At 43.6% G+C, this 19,554-nt stretch overlaps 1 protein-coding gene across 2 annotated transcripts in view; it reads left to right on the plus strand.

Moving 5' to 3' along the window:
• The window catches only part of NDP (norrin cystine knot growth factor NDP), a 38,618-nt gene that overhangs the window by 8,876 nt on the left and 10,188 nt on the right, over positions 1 to 19,554 (plus strand). Inside the window, exons 2-3 of one of the 2 annotated variants that reach the window (XM_084841736.1) lie at positions 299 to 495; positions 16,779 to 17,120. In XM_084841736.1, the coding sequence (XP_084697862.1) occupies positions 16,818 to 17,120 (303 nt within the window). In that variant the 5' untranslated portion in view covers positions 299 to 495; positions 16,779 to 16,817. The remainder of the gene's footprint in view (positions 1 to 298; positions 496 to 16,778; positions 17,121 to 19,554) is intronic. The other variant, XM_084841735.1, reaches the window with a different exon arrangement.

Consider the following 19,554-nt stretch of genomic DNA (forward strand, 5'->3'; position numbering starts at 1 on the left):
TTTAGGACATGCAAGTTCAGGATTGGAATTAATACTCAGAGTCTGGTTTGGCACAGGTTAAGCATACCATGACAGTGACATCCACATCACTGCCATAGCACTGAAACTCAGGCTGACTGGGAGCTCAGAGGATGCGTTAAAAGCAACAAATTGGTATCTGTGGGTCTTCCATCGGTTTTCATTCAGGCTGTCCTTTAAGGAAACTGTGAGTTTGACTGGATCAGTTTGCAGTGAAAGGATTAAACTCCAAACAGGGTGCATGGTGCAATGTAATGAAGGTGTTCTTTTACTTCATCAGTTTTGTTATTTTCATCCTTCAATAAAATTTTCGGATGATGTCCTCAAGAGGAGAGGCGAAAAAAAGTTTTCCCTTGTGATAATAAATCAGTGATCAACAATGAACTGGGACTGACGCTACCTGCAAGTTTAAAAACAAATCAGACCAGAACTTTTATTATGGAAATATTATGGAATAAAGAAAAGAAAAATCATAAGGCAGGTTTGAGTTCCTTCCTCCCTTACGTATCTCTCCTTCCTCATTGTCAAGGGGTCTCTTTCCCATAGGAAATGTGCATTTTGGTTCATTGATGGCTGCAACTTCAACAGTTATGATTCACACAACCTGGGGGGAAGGTCTCCAACTGGGATTCTTCTTCTCTCTCTCTCTCTCTCTCTCTCTCTCTCTCTCAATTTCTTGGTTTCAGTCTGCACAGGACAACTTGCAATGTTATGATCACCCCTGAGAAGTTTTGCATGAATTGGTCTTCATACTCCATTACAGTTCTTTTAAGTTATTTGAAAATGTATATACACCATTTCTAAAAAAGATGGGAGTTGGTTTTAACATTACTGAATCCTCTCCATTAATATTAGCCTTTGCCAATGGCACTCCCCAAAAGCTCTACCAGTTTCTGTGTTCTGATTGACATCATTCTGATTCTATATAGGCCACCTGGAAGCCTCTTCAAAGATTCCTGGCAGCTTGCTGAGGCAGTGTAAAAAAAGAAGTATATTGCCACCCTTTTTTCCAACAGGTGTTTCCTTCCAAACCCATTCTGCCTTCTGGTATGACCAACTCTAATGTCATGAAGTAGTAGGGTGGCCGGGTGGCCTACTTAACAGAGGACAGTCCTCTATTTTAGGGAGCTGTGAGAAGACAATCTTCGGTTTAAAGGTGTCCTCTGTTTGATGGGCTGTCCAGTCCAAGTGTGGTTTAAAGACAAAGAACCACAAGGAGGGTGAACAGGGGCAATCAACAGTTTAGTACCCAGACAGCAGACTGAAAAGGCACGCAGGTCACCTGGTCAGGCTTCTTGACCATACTGAGATGTATTATAGTTGTATTTAAATTATAGTTATTTCTAAATTTGCATCTATATGTATTAATTTGCATATGCAAATGTTAATGAAATTGGTGTCCTCTTTTGTCCTCTTTTTTGGTGTTGCATTCCCTCTTTTTTGGCAATGTGTAAATGGCCACCCTACAAAGTAGTGACCAAGCTCGCTTTCAGATTCTCCAGAATTCTTCTTCAGGCTGTCAGGCAAAATGGGGAGTGGGGAGAACTGGACATGACATTGGAAGTCGAAAGACTTACTTTTGTGATGGTTTTAAGATGCAGTGCAGGATACATTAGGTATACTAATGTGGACCCATTTCAAACTGGTTTGAGAATGGGATACGGCGTTGAGACTGCCATGGTTGCCTTGATGGATGATCTTTTCCTGGGAATCGATAGGGAGAGTGCATCCCTGTTGATTCTTTTGGATCTTTCAGCGGCATTCGATACCATTGACCACGGTATCCTTCTGGAACACGTGAGAGAGTTGGGGTTTGGGGCCACCACTTTGCAGTGGTTCTGCTCTTTTCTCTCAGGATGGTTCCAGATGGTGTCACTCGGGGATAGTTATTCCTCGAAAAAGGAACTATTACGTGGAGTCCCTCAGGGCTCCATCCTATCCCCGATGCTGTTTAATATCTACATGAAACTGCTGGGAGAGACCATCAGGAGGTTTGGGGCTGGGTGTTATCAGTATGTTGATGACACCCAAATCTATTTCTTCTTAACATCTTTATCCAAGGAAGGTATGACTCCTCTGAATGAGTGCCTGAAGTCGGTAATGGGCTGGATGAGGGAGACCAAGCGGAAATTGAATCCAGGCAAGACAGAGGTGCTCATCATGAAGGGTCCTAATTCAGGTATTGAGGTATGTCAACCAGTTCTGGATGGGGCTGCACTCCCCCTGAAGGAGCAAGTTCATAGCTTGGGGGTGCTTATTGACCCAACCCTGCTCCTGGCACCCCAGGTGGAGGCAACAGTGAGATGTGCTTGTTATCAGCTTTGGCCGATACGCCAGCTATGCCCACTCCTGGAACGTGTGGACCTGGTAACGGTGGTGCATGCGCTGTTAACGTCTAGGTTTGATTTCTGCAATGTGCTGTACTTGGGGCTGCCTGTATATTTAGTTCAGAAACTTCAACTGGTACAAAATATGGCAGCCAGGTTGGTCTCTGGGATGTCCCATGGAGACCATATTACACAAGTTTTAAAATCTTTACACTGGCTGCCAATTTGTTTCCAAGCCAAATATAAAGTGCTGGTTCTCACCTTTAAAGCCTTACACGGTCTAGGTCCAAGGTACCTTAGGGAGCGCCTCCCCCCCTACGTCCCAGTCCTCCACCTAAGGTCCTCTGAGGGCACTCTGCTGCAGGTGCCTAATATGAGACTGGCAGCCACGCGCAAGAGGACCTTTCGCGCCCCTCAGTTGTGGAATGAAATGAAATGCGCCTCCTGACCTCATTGAAAGTTTTTAAGCAGGAATTAAAGATGCTATTATTCCGGCATGCCTTCCCTTTTTAGAACTTTTGTTCCTTTTGCTGACTCTTGCATACTGTTTTTAAGCTGTGTTGTTTTTATTGTTGGATTTTTTGTTAAATTGTTTTTAGTTCAAAGTCGTTTGTAGTTATGTGTTGTTTGTATATATTATCCATATGCTTTTATGCAAATGGCTTTTAAACTTCGTATTTCAAAGCTATTTAATGTTTTAGCTTTTGTAAACTGCCCAGAGAGCTTCTGCTATGGGACGGCATAGAAAAGTCATATAAAATAATAAACATAAAATTAAAATACTTTGATCAGCCTCGGCTTGGTGCAAAACAGATTTCAGGTTGCCCTGAGGGCTGCTGGGACAAAGAAACAATAATAGCCCCCCCCCCACACACACACACACCTTTGCAAAATATCACTTCTAGCAGTTACTCAGATCTGTCTCCAGAACTTATCAAAACACAGGCAGAGAGCAGAAGCAAAGAGGAACTTGGTAGCCTTTATATTAGCAACGCTGGAGATCAATTTTGGGTGGTTCACAATGGAAAGAGTTAGTAGGAGCTGAACTGTGTAATATTAGCCAAAACACAAATGGCATGCAACCCACAAAAGGTACATCCCATCTTTAGGTGGTAGAAGATAATCTTCCTCCAGATTTAGCTACTTAAATGGCTAAATTCTCCAAATCTCACAAAAATTGTAAGTAGCCTTGAGGGAATGATATTAAAGGCAAAACTGAAGTACTTTGGCCACATAATGAGAAGACAGGATACCCTGGAGAAGATGCTGATGCTAGGGAAGGTGGAAGGCAAAAGGAAGAGGGGCCGACCAAGGGCAAGATGGATGGATGATATTCTGGAGGTGATGGACTCGACCTTGGGGGAGCTGGGGGTGGCGACGGCTGACAGGAAGCTCTGGAGTGGGCTGGTCCATGAAGTCACGAAGAGTCGGAAGTGACTGACCGAATAAACAACAACAAAAAGCCTTTTTGGTACATTATAAAAAACCCAAAAGCCGCAGTAGGAAAATACTTTTATCAGGACTCAAATATCAAAAAGTAGGGAGCAAGCTTTTGAGTTCTCCAGACCTCTTTCATCCAGCCCAAAGAAGAGTTCTGGCAAACCTGAAAGTTTACTCCCTACTTGCAACTTGTTTGCTGGTCCTAATAAAGGTATTACTCCACTGGGGCTTTCGATTTTTTTCTAATGCGCTAACATAGTGACCTATGGTTTTTCTGTATCTGTTCACTAGACATTTGCCAAGTAATGGTACCCACTGTACATCACTGTTTTACAATTTCATTTGTAAAGCTTTCTTGCCAGGCCAGCTGCCAGATTCTGACTGAGGGGTAGGGCAAGGGTCTGCAGGAGGTGAGAGGAGAAATGTAAAATGTGCCTCTTAGCTATGAGGATGGGGGTGGGGAGACACCCCCTTCCATTTTGGCTGCAAGCCTGCACCCCAAATAGCCCTGCAACTGAAATCAGCTTTTTCCATTGAACCTGATGGTCTACATCTCCTACATTTTCACCTATATATTACTGTTGTATGCAGTTTAGGGAACAAATCTGTCAAGGTCAGTTCCTCATTTTTAGTTCATCCCAAACTTTGAGATTTTTTTCCAATCTTAAGCTTATTTTGTCTTGAACTTTGAGAATTTTTTATTTAAAATTTGCATGAAAAATCATATGCACACAATTGTGCCTAATGAACACATTGTTGCGAGCAATTTCCCCAATATAATGCATTTAATGTTATTTTCATGAATATATGCAGTTTCCCCTAAAATATGCATTTTTGTGCACATTGTTTGATGGGAGAACTCCACTGCAAAATTTGGAGAAGTGCAAATCTCCATGGATAACTGAATTTTGATTTGTGTATTGGTTTGAAAGTGTGACGTCAGGTTAAAATGCCAACCGAACAATAGTCTCCCCTGTCCCTACTGCAATTCTATGATTGGCATTCTTGAGTCTACCTATCTTGTATATCGTTCCAACCAGTTTCTTTCCAGCACAGTTACTATTCTACAACAAAGGTACTATCCTATAATTTTTAAATATATATTAGAGGTGTGCACTGTTCACAAGGTTACGCTCAGTTCCCAATTCTACACTTTAGAAAATGGACTATTTGGAGGTTGTCTGTTTCAACTAGGGTACTGAACCCAAGTCACGATTCAAAAATGCCTCCCATTGCCTAACATTGGAAAGCAAAAAATGGCTATAACATTTTTCAGTTTGTCAAATGTGGATGAAATTTGCAGGCCTAGTAGCCCCAAAGGAAGAGATAATTCATTAAAAGACATGCAGTGTTTTTTTGTTTTGCTTAGCTTTGGATGGTTTACATAAATCTCCTTAATCCTCACAACAGTCCTGCAAGTTAGTTTAGGCTAAGAGCTAGTAACTGGCCCAAGTTTACCTAGTGAAGTTCATGGATGAGCTGGTTAAAGGGAGTTGTGCAACACATAGAATCATAGAATAGTAGGGTTGGAAGGGGCCTACAAGGCCATCGAGTCCAACCCCCTGCTCAATGCAGGAATCCAAGTCAGGGCATCCCTGACAGATGGCTGTCCAGCCTCGTCTTGAAGGCCTCCAGTGTGGGAGAGCCCACCACCTCCCCAGGTAATTGGTTCCATTGTCGTCCTGCTCTAATAATCAGGGAGTTTTTCCTGATGTTCATCCAGAATCTGGCTTCCTGTAACTTGAGCCCATTATTCCGTGTTCTGCACTCTGGGATGATCGAGAAGAGATCCTGGCCTTCCTCTCTGTGACAGCCTTTCAAGTACTTGAAGAGTACTATCATATCTCCCCTCAGTCTTCTCTTCTCAAGGCTAAACATGCTCAGTTCTTTCAGTCTCTCTTCATAGGGCTTTGTTTCCAGGCCCCTGATCATCTTTGTTGCCCTCCTCTGAACCCTCTCCAGTATGTCTGCATCCTTCTTAAAGTGTGGTGCCCAGAACTGGACACAGTACTCCAGATGAGGCCTAACCAGTGCTGAGTAGAGGGGAACTAGTACTTCCCGGGATTTGGAAGCTATGCTTCTATTAATGCAGCCCAAAACAGCATTTGCCTTTTTTGCAGCCACATCACATTGTTGGCTCATATTCAGCTTGTGATCGACAACAATTCCAAGATCCTTCTCGCCTGTAGTGTTGTTGAGCCATGTATCCCCCATCTTGTAACTGTGCATTTGGTTTCTTTTTCCTAGGTGCAGAACTTGGCATTTATCCATATTAAATGTCATTCTGTTGTTTTCTGCCCAGCGCTCCAGCCTATCAAGATCACTTTGAATTTTGTTTCTGTCTTCCAAAGTATTAGCTATCCTGCCCAATCTTGTGTCATCTGCAGATCTGATCAGTATTCCCTGCACCTCCTCCTCCAAGTCATTAATAAAAATATTGAAGAGCACTGGGCCCAGGACTGAGCCCTGCGGTACCCTGCTCGTTACCTCTCCCCAGTTTGAGAAGGTCCCACTGATAAGCACTCTTTGAGTCCGATTCTGTAGCCAACTGTGGATCCACCAGATGGTTGTTTCATCTAGCCCACTTTGAGCTAGTTTGCTGATCAGGAGATCATGGGGCACTTTGTTGAAAGCTTTGCTGAAGTCGAGGTATATTATGTCACAGCATTCCCACGGTCCACAAGGGAGGGTACTTGATCAAAAAATGAGATCAGATTCATCTGGCAGGACTTGTTCTTGACAAATCCATGTTGGCTTCGTGTTATCACTGCATTGTTTTCAAGGTGCTTACAGATGGATTGCTTTATCATCTGCTCCAGAATTTTCCCAGGGACTGATGTCAGACTGACTGGTCTGTAGTTCCCAGGTTCCTCCTTTTTACCCTTTCTGAAGATAGGGACAATGTTAGCCCTCCTCCAGTCATCTGGCACTTCCCCTGTCCTCCATGATTTCTCAAAGAGAATAGACAGTGGTTCTGAGAATTCTTCTGCCAGTTCCTTTATTACTCTAGGATGCAGTTCATCTGGCCCTGGAGATTTGAACTCATTCAAAGTAATTAGGTGTTCCTTGACTGTATGCCTATCGATCTCAAGCTGCAATCCTGCCCCTTCAGCCTGTATTTCACCTTTGCCAGGCCAAAGTAGGAATTGAGCACCTCTGTCTTTTCTTTGTTATCTGTTATCATTTTGCCATCCTTATTTAATAGCTGAACAACCATTTCTTTCCTCTGTCTTTTAGTATGCATGTACCTGAAGAAAGCCTTTTTGTTGTTTTTAGCATCCCTCGCTAACCTCAGCTCATTCTCAGCTTTAGCCTTCCTGACGCCATCCCTGCAATTCTGTGCTATTCTGGAGGGGTGCAACACACCTCCAGGTTGAGGAAGGCTGCGCTTAGATTTTCTGGCTCTTTTAAACTTAAAAAAAAACCCCTCCAATGAAGCTATAAATAAAAAATCACAGTGTTTATGGCTATTTTTAAATAGCTATGACAATCTTTACCTGGTTGTTGTTTTGAATAAAGCCCATTTTAAGCTGCTCACTCAGATGAAAAAGAGCCTAAATTGATAGTACATTATATACTAGGACAAAGTAAAGTGGTTTCAAGGAAAACGACATTGAAGTCTTAATGTTTTCAGTTTTTCTTAAAATTGCAGTGTTGAAGAAATGACTACAGGTGGATTCTATCTGTATATTGGAACTACTCAGCAGTCAGCTGGAACTACTTCTATGGGGGCAGCACAGAAGACACAAGGGCCAGAAATTAGCAGACCCACCCTTAACTTTTGGACAACCTGACTGAAAGCCATGCTTGCTCTTGTCCAGAACGTTGTTTATACAATATCGGATTAGCATGTGTAAATTGTGGACCAGATCTTCAACAGATGTAAATCACTTTAGTTCTACTGAAGCCAGTGTTGCTCTGCTCCTTTACATCACGCAGGATCTAGCCCCCAATGTTGAACTTGGTGTCTGTACAAAATTGTGTCGGGGTGGGGTGTGATCCCCATAATTTGTTTGGAAATATCTTTTATGCTGCTTCAGTCTTCTATTTTCACCTCTCTCCCTCTGAGCGAATTGCAGCTGCTTTATGACTTCATCAGGCATTTTTAAGTTGGACTACAATGTCGGACGAGGGTTTCGAATGCACTTGCGTCACTGTCTGCCCAGTCATCAACAGGACAGAAATGCTTAAATAAGGAAACATGGAGAAGGAGGGAGGGAAAGAAACCCACAGGAGTAATATTTACTTACAGATGAAGGGCAATGTCTATTGGGCCCTTCCTTCGTATAGCAGTGAAAGGGGTCTGTGCCAATGCACACCTGGCCTTTTACTGTGCTTAGTTCCTTTCTGTGTGGAGTAGTGGTTAGAGCGTTGGATTGGGACTCAGGATATCCAGGTTCTAGTCCCCACTCAACCATGGTGTTCACTGGGTGACTTTGGCCCCATCTCTAACCTACCTCACAGAGTTGTTGTGAGGATAAAATGGAGGAGAAGGACTATCTAAGCTGCCTTGGGTTCCTTGCAAGAGGAAAAAAGGTGGAATATAAATGTAATAATCAAAAATAAGTGTTATTCTGCACACTTATGCTGATGCTGTGTAAATAAATCTTGGGGTGGAACAAGGCTGCATGTTGCACTGAAGGACTTACTTGACAGACAGCATGGAATCATTATTACTACTTGCAAGGGACACATTTTTTTGCCCTACTTTTGATTTTGGAGCTTGGTTAAGACCTAATTTTTACAACAAAGTTGCACAAACTTTTTGGCCCCCAGGACCACATGTGATGCTGTCTTGGGAGTTCCCCCCCCTGCACACACACATATACATCTGCACACACACACATTCACACACGTAAACAGACATTTACACAGATAGAGTGTGACACTTACTTACACACTTACCAATAGAGATAGAGTGTGACACTTACACTTACACAGTGTGACACTTACACTTACACAGTTACACACTTACAGTGTGACACTTACACTTGCACACTTACCAATAGAGTGTGACACTTACACTTACACAGTGTGACACTTACACTTATCTCTTACCAATAGAGTGTGACACTTACACCTACACAGATAAGAGTGTGGCACTTACACAGATCTTGATAGAGTGCTCTTTCCTCCCTGCTAGCAAGTGGAATAGACTGCCTCAGGAGGCCATGGGTTGTCCTTCACTGGAGGTACTTAAGCAGAAGCTGGACGGCCATCTGTCATCCTGTACTGCAGAGCTGGCGTTGAGCAGGGTGCGGGACTTGACGGTCTCCAAGCTCCCTTCCAACTCGATGTTTGGGTGATTATTATTATTTTAAGTGGGGCCATGGAATCTCTAGGGACATGCCCAGATAAACCCTGTAGCCTCAGAAAAAGGAGCCATGCAGTTCCCTGTGAGCCCTGAAAGGGCATGCTGGGGAAGCACCAAAGCCATTGGCTGAATGGCTGTGCAGCCCTTCTTTTTCTAAAGAGAGATGTGGTAGGAAGCTCTGCAATTGCAGGGTTACTCCTGGCTCTGGAAAGCTTTCCAGCCATGGTTTTTGGAAGAGCTCTGCAGGGAATCTCCCCAGCTTACGGAGCTTGAACTCAGCTGTTCTCCTTCCCATGTGACTGTTAGCAGCCCCTGGCCCCACCTGTAGTCACATGAGCCAGGGGAGGAATGGCTTACAGAGACTATTAAACACTCGATTGGAGAGGGCATCACAATTCACCAGTATCTCCACCACACTTGTCTTACATGCAAGACAGACCATAGCACTGCCTCTGGCTGCTTGGAATCACCGTACATGTTCAGTGGAAGCGGGAGGGGAAACCAGGACCAGGCTTGCTGGCAATGCCCCTGAAGCTGATGTACCCACAGGCTGCCCCCGCCCCCAACCCCTAGCTGTATGCTCATAGGTCTCCTCCGCATGGTCCATCACATGGAGGAGCCCTACATGCATAGAACTGTATGCACAGAGAGCCCCTCACACACACCTCCTGAAGGTGCAGTTGCCAGCATGGGAAGCAAGGATGGTGTTCCTGCGTTTTCCTTATGGGGTTACAAATGAGCAGGACTTTTTCTTTTTTTTAAAGCTTGCACGTGTTTTTTATTGTATTTATTGTAAGTTGTGTTGAAGGTGTTTCTGTTGAAAGGCAGTGTGTTTGTGTATACATACACACATGATAGAAAGACTAACAATATTCAAAACATTTTAAGCTAAACATTTCGGTTTCTGCCATCATCAGTAGCTGATGAGTAGTAGCTACAGCACAGCTACGGATGAGGGTGGAAGCTGAAATGTTTAGGTTAAAATATTTTTTGAATACTCTGTTGTTAGTCTTTCTTTCTTATACATTTTACCTTAAGACTGATTGCATCCACACTGGATCACACATCCTTATTGCTTTGGCATTGTGCCGCTTTACACCTATCATCTATCTATCTATCTATCTATCTATCTATCTATCTATCTATCTATCTATCAATCATCTATCTATCTATCTATCTATCTATCATCTATCTATCTTTATTAGAGCTTCAGCATGTTCAAGGTGCTTCACATACTTTATCCTGTTGAAATCCTCACAACAACCCTGTTGTTGCCCCCCTGCTGATAGGGGGCAGAGGCTGTTTTGCTTACGGCTGCCTAGTGATTTCATGGCAAAGATAAGGAAAGCTATTAGAAAAAGTTAAATGTAATCCCCCAGGCTAATGAAAAATGTCTGGAGAAAGGCCCATAGACTTTAGGCATCCGGTAGTGTGTGTGTATGTCTCTGTCTCTGTCTTTCTCTGGATGCATGCAGACACTACACCAGATGGACAGGTCACGCAGGGAGTAGAGGGAATGAACTTGCTGGGAGCAGAACGTCTGCCTTAGGTGTGGCTACCACTTGTTTGCACAGCAATCCAGTTCTTGAACTGTATGCCTATTATTAGATCTAAATCTAGTATCAGGCTGGCAGGCTTCTTGATGGGAGCAACAAAATCAATCAGTCAGTCGAACAAACAAACAAACAAACAATCCTCCAAAGAAAATGAGTGCTTTAGATATGGCTGAACTGCATTGTCAGCAAAGAGGAAGGTGTGTTCTTGACCTTCCCTGAGCAACTCACCTGCCAAGGACTGGAACACAATATTAACTGTTAAGTATGTTTTGCCTATTTGTCCGCTACTTTGATGGGAGTGGTATGTATGTATTTATTTGATTTGTGCCCTGCCAAAATGGCACTCGCAGCGGCTCAGTAGGCTTCCTTCACAGAGCCAAGCACGCAAAGTGCTTGGCAATGTTTCTATCTGACCATGGGCTTCATCTCTTCCTCTGGGCACGTGCTGAGAGCAGGGTGCAGAGTGGCTTCCATAGCGTTCCGGCATGTCCCCCTCCTCCCCCACCAAGCTGCCTTTGGGACAGAGGCAGTGCAAGGGGAGCACAAGTTGCTTCACCCAGACAGATGCAGGTTAGCTTGAGGACATCTCAGGAAAGACAGGTGGGAGGCAGATCCCCAACTCATAAGGCTCCGTGAGTGGAATTTGGGTAGGGCGGCCACTTACTGTATGCTTCACTCCCAGAGAGGACAAAACAGAGCACCATTTTGCATTAAAAGAGCATCTTTTATGCAATGTACATGCATAATTACTTACATATACATTATAATATGTATATGAAATATACACTATGAGTATATTACCTACACACATAATGTATATAATAATGTATCATAAAGCATAGTGCATAATAATGCATAGTGTGGTGTAGTGGTTAGAGTGTTGGACTGGGACTCGGGAGGTCTGGGTTCTAGTCCCCACTCAGCCATGAAGCTCAATGACTCTCAGCCTAACCTACTTCACAGGGTTGTTATGAGGATAATACGGAGAGGACAAGGACCACGTGAGCCACCCTGGGTTCCCTGAGAGAGGACAAAAGGTGGGATATAAATGTAATAATAATAAAAATAAATAATATATATGTGTAGATGCAAATATAGAAATAATGACGAGAATTTAAATAGAAATAAAAGACATCTCATCATAGTATGGAAGATTGTGATGAAGTGACCCGTGTGCTTGCTCAGTCTGCGAACTGTTGATGAGGCACATCAAGGCTCTGATCTCCCTCCCTTCGCATAGCTCTAGATCTTTAAACTAGAGCTGTGTGCAAATGGCCTCTTGAAATTCTCCACCTTACTTGTGGGCAGAGAAATTTGGGAGACAATTTCACTGAATTTCTCCAGGGGGAGGAGAAATTCTCAACAGTTTCTCCCAGGTAGGACTCCCCATTGGCAGGGCTTGTAGCACAGCTTCTTTCTTTTTAGTGAGGGTTTGGGGGTGGTGGTTTCATGCTGCAACCACATCAACTGTCTTGGCAGGCTGGTCCTCAGTTTACATCCACCACAATGCAGGTGGAGGCAGTGCTGTGGCCAGCTCCAGGGATGAGGTGGAGTTAGTGCTCTGCCAAAATCTGTCCTCCAAGTTCCTAAAAGTTTTCTCCCCCCATGAAAGAGGCTACCATTGTTCTGCTTCATTCAGGATGCTTTATGATTTATGTTCGTGGTGTTTTTGAGCTTACCTAATCACAGCTAGCCTCTCAGGCGGCCTGCAAATCCTGGTCTGAAAAAGCCCTATGGGAGGAATTCCCTCATGGTGTCTTAAACTGGGCTTTCATTCAAGTGTAGGAAGCTGAGGAGGCCACAGGCGGCCAGAACGATGATTGTACAATGAAGAACAGGACACTTGTGCTCACTCCTCGGCCACCTCCTAAGTAAGGTAAGCCCGAGAAACCCAAACCCAGCCCATCAGAATTTCTCCGAAATTTCTTCACCATTGAGTATCTTTTTGAAAGCAATTTCTCTTCTATCAAATTTAGTGAGAATGGTTGAAAAAAGTGTGGGAGAGACTTTCAGCGCAGCAGCATTCCTTTAAGCCAGAGCTGGACTGGGCAGCCCTTCCAGTAGAACACCTGCGGGCAACCTGGGGCTCTTCATGTGGCCTGCAGAGCTAGGAGAGCCGCACCTGCTGTTCCCCACAGCCCCACTGATCAGGCATCACCTGGGCTAGGGGGGAAAGACCACTGCTCCATCCAAGGTGCTGAACACTACCCCCAAAATAGGTTCAGCGCCTTGTCTCGCTCCGTTAGAGTTCTGGCTGGTTCTGACTGAAACCCAGAATGGATTTACAGCCCCACCAAAACCAGAGCCGGCAGCCTCCACTGGCTCCATCATCACTTGCAGCAGCACTGGAACAGTGATCTCCGTGGGAACTGCTGCAGGGAGGGAGAGGTTTTCACATCCTTCACCCTCCAGCAATCTCGGGATCCCATCCTTAGATTTTGGCAGACAGTTTAAACCTCACCATCTTTGTGAAGAGAGGGTGTGTGTGTACAGCTCCCGACTTGCCACCCAGCCCCACACGCAGCCCTTGAGGCCAAAACAGTTGCCCATCCCTGAAATAGAAGATGTCTTCAAATGGAGGATTGTCCTCCAAAAGGTAGGACACATGTCCATCCTAGCCGTGGACTGAGACTAATGGCCATTAGATGGGACTCAGGATTGGCCATGAAGGCAGGCGTTCCCTGCCTTTCATATGAAGAAGAAATCAATCCACTGTGGAGGGTTAGCAAGGAAACAACGAAAGAATATAAGTATATTTGGATGTCTGGGGAAGAGACCTAGCTTTTCCATTTTAAATCAGCTGTTGGAAACCATGATCTTAAAAACGAAATGGTGGTCAGTAATGGGCACAGCCCACTGAAGTTCTCCTTTGTGCAAGGCACAAGAAGAACACTTTTGTCAGGATCACATCGGAATCACTAGTCCTACCTTGGAACTTTTGAAGGAACTGGAGTCTTGAACAGAGGACAGTCCTCTATTTGAAGGTGTCTTCTATTCAAAGGACTGTCTTGTCCAACTCCAGTTTAAAGATGCATTTCCTCTTTGGGGTGATTCAAGTGGCCACCCTCTTCGCATCTTCATTCTTTTATACACCCATCTGCGTTCATTTTTTTATGCTGCTTTGTGCCTCCATCACCCCAAACTGTCTCCCCATAAAATCCTCTACTTTGCCATGCTGTCATTGTACTCAATGTGCAAAAACGTGTAGAATGCGATACATCTCCATGTGGTATCTCCTAGACCAGCCAGTGGGTTGAAAGTAGACTGGTGAACTACCTGGTGCCTGCTGGTTGCTGGACTTCTTGCCAAAACTGGGGGAATAAGTGGCCCTGGGTCTGATCTAGCAAAGCATCTTCTTAATCAAGAATGCATGCTTAGGATCGCTTGAAAATGATTAGGTTTATGCCTTGACTGCTAAAGAGATTTTGGGTATGCACTCTTGCTTTGTCAAGTGAAAGTGTATCAGTAAACCACAAACATCCTAGTAAAAAAAGAAATAAGATCATTCAGCTTTGAAGTCAAACCACCACCATCCTAGACATTGGAACTGCCAGGCTAGGAGAGCAAAAGCTATAAAGTAGGGGTGGGCAGGAGGTAGATCTCCAGATGCTTTGGACTTCATCTACCAGAAGACCCTGCCAGCATGGCCAATGGTCAGGAATGCTGGGAGTTGAAGTCCAAAACATCTGGAAATCTACTTTCTGCCTTTTCCTGCTATAAAGCCTCAGAAAAACTTTGCCAGTTGTTTCCCTGTGCCACCGTGTTGTATATCGCATTAAACTCCATGGTAACTGAATGAGGATCTGCCATTCAGGCACTGAGAAATTAACCTTGAGCACACACAGAGCCTGTGCATCATTTCTCTAGGTTACTCTTTAGTGAGGTATGAGAATTTCGTTTCAGTTCACAAACCACTCGAAAATGCTGCCTTTGCAATCTGGAATGCGAACGTGGACAGGAACGGAATTTTCTCCAAAAATGTTCACAAATTCATGAACTCCACTTGATGTTCAGAAAATGAGCACTTGAAAAATGTGCACTTTCTCAAAATACACAACCTTCTCAGCATGCGCACATTTTAAATAACCAATGCTTTAGTCTACGGGGTTGTTTTTTTGGAAATTTGCGCAAGTTTGGGAATTGTGCAGTCTTCCTGTTTGATAGCCATTCGTTTGGTGCAATTTCCCCATTCGTGCCAAATGAACAGCAAACACACATGGCAGGACAAACGGAGGAGAGGCGAGCGGGGAGCTGATGTTTGGAGAATTGTGGTGTGCTTTAACATTGGTAGTTTGCCCACCCGTATCTTTCCTAGTTAGAGTGCTCAGGCTTCAGCCTGCTATCAGGGAGAAGAGGGAGAGAGAACTGCTCAGCTTTGCTGACATGGGTGTGGGCAAGGAAAGTAGGGGAGACAGGTGGCTGCTGGAGCAGGGGAGGTGGCCTTCTTTGTCCTTGCATGATGAATGCACTGGGAAAAACCTCCTTTCAGATTGGCTGGTTGGACAGACCTTGTATGCTAATGGAAAACAAACTTGATAAGTTTACTGGCGGAGCTGAAGCTGCAAGATCAGCAGCTCTTGCTGTTCTATGAAGTGGTTCATGCATGTATCACAGGAATAATGTCAAATATCTCCCAGTGAATAAATACCAAGTTCAGCAGGACATATATTCATTCAGCTTTAAGAGCTTCAGATTGTCAACAACAGTTGTCGTGACCAGAAATCGCAGGGGGCGTTGTTTCTTATCCTCATTGTTTCATGAAATGTAAGGATTTATACTTTATTCAGTTGTATCCTAGTTCAACTGAAAGCAATTGGATGTGGCTTTTATTCTGCAATCCTATACATGCTGTCTTGGGAATGAGACCCATTGAGCTCCAAGGAACTTACTTCTGAATGGATATGCTCAGGATTGCGCTGTTAGGGTTATTTGTGGAAGCTGCTTAGGCTGGGTTTGGGGTTTGTGTATTTTTTAGGTTTGAAGCAAGTAAATGAACATTTGCATATACTTGAACAAACCAGCACAGACAAATTAGCAGTGGTCGTCACTTCTCTGAGATTGAAAAAAAAGAATCTTATGTTATGTTATGTTATTTATGTATTACATTTTTATACTGCCCAATAGCCTAAGCTCTTTGGACGGTTCACAACAATTAAAACTGTAAAATACAATACAAATATTGTGTGTACTTCATTTGATAATAGAATCTATTAATAATAAAGTCTCATTCAGAGTTCATTTTATATCAGGTTCTTTTATCACAGGCACCCTCCCACTTGTGAATGCAAGAAAAGATTGTGCTTTGTGCTCCCTCTCTTTGTCATATATATTTGTGTTTGTCTGTGCATATGTCATTTTACCAGCCCCTGCTGAAAGTCTATTTGATTTTTTCCTCTTCCCTCTTCATCCCCTTTTCCTTATGTGCCATGTCTTTTTTAGATTGTAAGCCTGTGGGCAGGGACTGTCTTGTTTACTGATTGATTGTCAGCTGCTCCGGGAGCTTTTTTTTGGCTGAGGAGCAGAATAAAAATACTTTAAATCCAAATAATAAATATGTGCAATTCCACATACGTTCCATATGTCCCAATATATTTAAGTGGGCACAACTATATATGGGCTGGCATCCCGTAAAAGCAAGTATATAGCAGGAGTGGTCACTGATTAGTAATGGCTAGGTAGATCTCCAGGGAAAGGCATGCATCCAATGAATTCATTTCCACTTCTTCTCTGAGCCCCAAATTCCATTTTTAATGTAACAATAACTCAATATAATTTCCTGGAATACACCTTTTGGTGCTTTTAATGTTCAGAAATCCTCAGGTGCATTCCTAAATAATTCACGTTGAACTAAACCACACTGGAGGCTTTTATCATGTAAAAACATTCCTTGCAATATTAAAAGCTAATATCCTCATTATTAAAGTGTTGATAGAGGAGGCCTTAAACATGGCAAGGCACTGACCTCTTCTTTCAGGACACCTACTGAGGGACAGTGTTTGAATTAGTAAGTATTTCTTGGTTAACACCAGTCTTCTCAGCTTTATTATGATTTATGCGTATTTTCCTCTAGAGGCAATTGTTGTTGCTGTTTAGGATCATATTATTATTTTTTTTAAATTCCAGCCATGCAGGAGATGTTTTGATGGATTATAACCTCAACAAATGCCTAACCCAAAACCAGCCATGACAACCCAGAGACTTCAAGGCCCTTCCACTTTACTCAAAGGTTTCTTTAGAGTGCTTTTGATACTCTGCCTCCCTCTACTGTTATTCCTGAGAAGCTCTCCAACGATGGGAAATCATGTCCTGGCCATTTCGATTTCCATGCTGTCCCTTCTGGTGATAATGGGAGATGCAGACAGTAAAACGGACAGTAGCTTCATGGTGGATTCTGACCCAGCCCGCTGCATGAGGCATCATTATGTTGATTCCATCAGCCATCCTTTGTACAAGTGCAGTTCAAAGGTAAGCACCACCAAAAACCTCTCAACATTTGGTACATTTGTGCAAGCACCACAAACAACAACAACAACACCCAACACAAGAGCAGACCATGCTGTTTTGTAAAACCAAATTGAGGGCTAGTTCAACTCTCTAAACTTCAAACTTTCTGTCCAGTGTTAGGGTTGCTGTCAAAGATTTTGATGTCAGAGGTGTTTTGGTGATATTTTCTCACGACTTGGGGACAGTTCTGGAACCTTTATACTTCCATACCAACATGAGGCTGTCAGAGATTTATTTTGACCTTGTGGTAGATCCATTAGAGGTGTTTGGAAATATGTTGGGGGGTAGCACCAACACCAAATCTCAAGTTTTATGGACAAATCAAGTATTGCTGGTTATAATGAAAGCCATAGTACTTCATATGTTTTCTAAGATTTTTAACAAAGGGAAAGACAAATTAACCTGTCTTGTTCTGCCTTTCCCAGAACTGGACCTCCAACTGCAAGTTGTCTTTGAGCTTGACTGAGGCCTCACACTATGGTTAATCTCCCTTTATATCCCCCCCTTTTTTAAATAGTGGGTTGTATCCAACAACTGTGTGAACAGAGGTCCAGTGGTGCAATGCCACTTCTGCTGATGTAATGGGACTTCCTGATTCACTCCTCCTCCTCTACAGCTGCCCTGCATGACCCAGATCTGTCAAAGAGGGTCCCCTAACCCTCTGGAGCAGATTTGGAGGGTGCGTGAGGAAGGACGCACTGATTTTGTAAGATCTGTTCCATCTGTTTTGCTGATTGTCAGGTGCCTTTCATTCCATCACCCACTCATTGGTAGAATTGGATTTTTCCAATTTCCGAATTTGTGCAAGTTTGCATTTGTGTAAACTGTCACTTGCAAAAATGCTCAAATCCCCCCTAAAATGTGCAAATCCTCCCCAAAATGTGCAAATGTCTCCCAAATATGCATTTTCATGCTTTAGCCTATAGAGGAAATGCATATTTTCAGCTGGTGTTTTTAAATTTTACATATGTTTCTATGACTCAATTTGCATAACATTCCAGAAAGTTAAAAAACACACACCACAACCTGGTCTGCAAATCCATGCAACTTAGGAAAAGCCTGTCTGATGCAGAATCTGCAGGTTGGATTCATAGAAATCTGAACTGATTTGACTTTGTTGTGGATTTCTCTGTCCTATGTGTGGGCTGCAGGAGGAGGAATCTATTCTGCTAGTGGTTTCTGTTCTGCTAGCGGATGACCAGTGTTAGTTCCAACCCTATGTATTAAATACCTAGTATTGCGTATCAGTAACAGAGAGTGTCCTGTCTAAATCAGCTAGGAATTTGTTCCAGAACCATCAGGGTGATCTCTGAGTTCAAAGAAAGGATGTTCAACAATACATGTGGGAAACAGAAGGTAGCCTTCTTGATATTTACGTGAACTTCTTCAGACATCTCTCATTGCTTCTGGATTAAGACTAATCTGAGATCCTAAACCCAAAACGTACTGAAGCCAAGAACTCCATATATCACATGTACTCAAGCTGAAAATCAGATTGTCAGGGTTCCAGGAAACTAATGTTGTAACTGATCACTTACACAAAGATGGCTGCCCCTTGCAGGAGAAGCAGGCATATGGGGAACATTAGTCCCCATATGATTCTGTGATGCTCCAAACAGATTCTTGAGAAGTCCAACTTTCATATTTAAAAAGAAAACACGGTATTGGGTCCAAAGCTGGTAATCTGCTAGTAGAAAGGAAACTGCTAGCAGAACGGATTTCCCCTTTCCCCTGCCAAATCTTCTCTGGAGGGTTGGGGAACCCTCCAGAGAGCATTTAGGGTATACATAGGGGGCTGCATGGGAGAGGAAAAGACGAGGAAGTCCCATTGTGCCAGCGGAACTCCCATTTTGCCACTTGCACAACATTGGATCCAACCCTTAGGACCAGTTCCAGGACAGACCCTAGACCAGCCTTCCCAGTCTGGTGCCTTCCAAAGTGTTGGACTACAACTCCTTTCATCCCCAGTTGGCCATGTTGAGAAATGTTGTCCTACATTTTAGCATCTGAAGTGAAATGTTAAAATGGGGCCTCCCACAAAAGACAGGGCTGGGAGAACTGCTTCACCCAGTGGTATTTGGGGGACTTTTTCTCCCCTTTGAATTGCCGACCCACATGCCACATCATCATGAATTGCTTGGATTCTCTTCCATTTCAAAAGCAATTTGGCAGAAGGCTCCTATTCAAGACCCCCAAGCCCAAAGTCCTGCTCGGTGTGTGGAACTAGCTGCACAGTTCTCTGGATTCCAGCTGTGGCAGTTGTGAATGCAGGAAAATGACGATCCTTTCTAGAATCTGCTGCCTGAAAGAGCTGCCTCATGATGATGCCACCTCTGGCTGGTTCATGCAATGTAGTTCTGGATTCCCCAGCTACCTGCTTTCATGAAGAAACATA

Source organism: Heloderma suspectum, chromosome 3 (assembly GCF_057233095.1).
Source record: "Heloderma suspectum isolate Gila_16-S chromosome 3, 16-S_ref, whole genome shotgun sequence".
Taxonomy (NCBI): Eukaryota; Metazoa; Chordata; class Lepidosauria; order Squamata; family Helodermatidae; genus Heloderma; species Heloderma suspectum.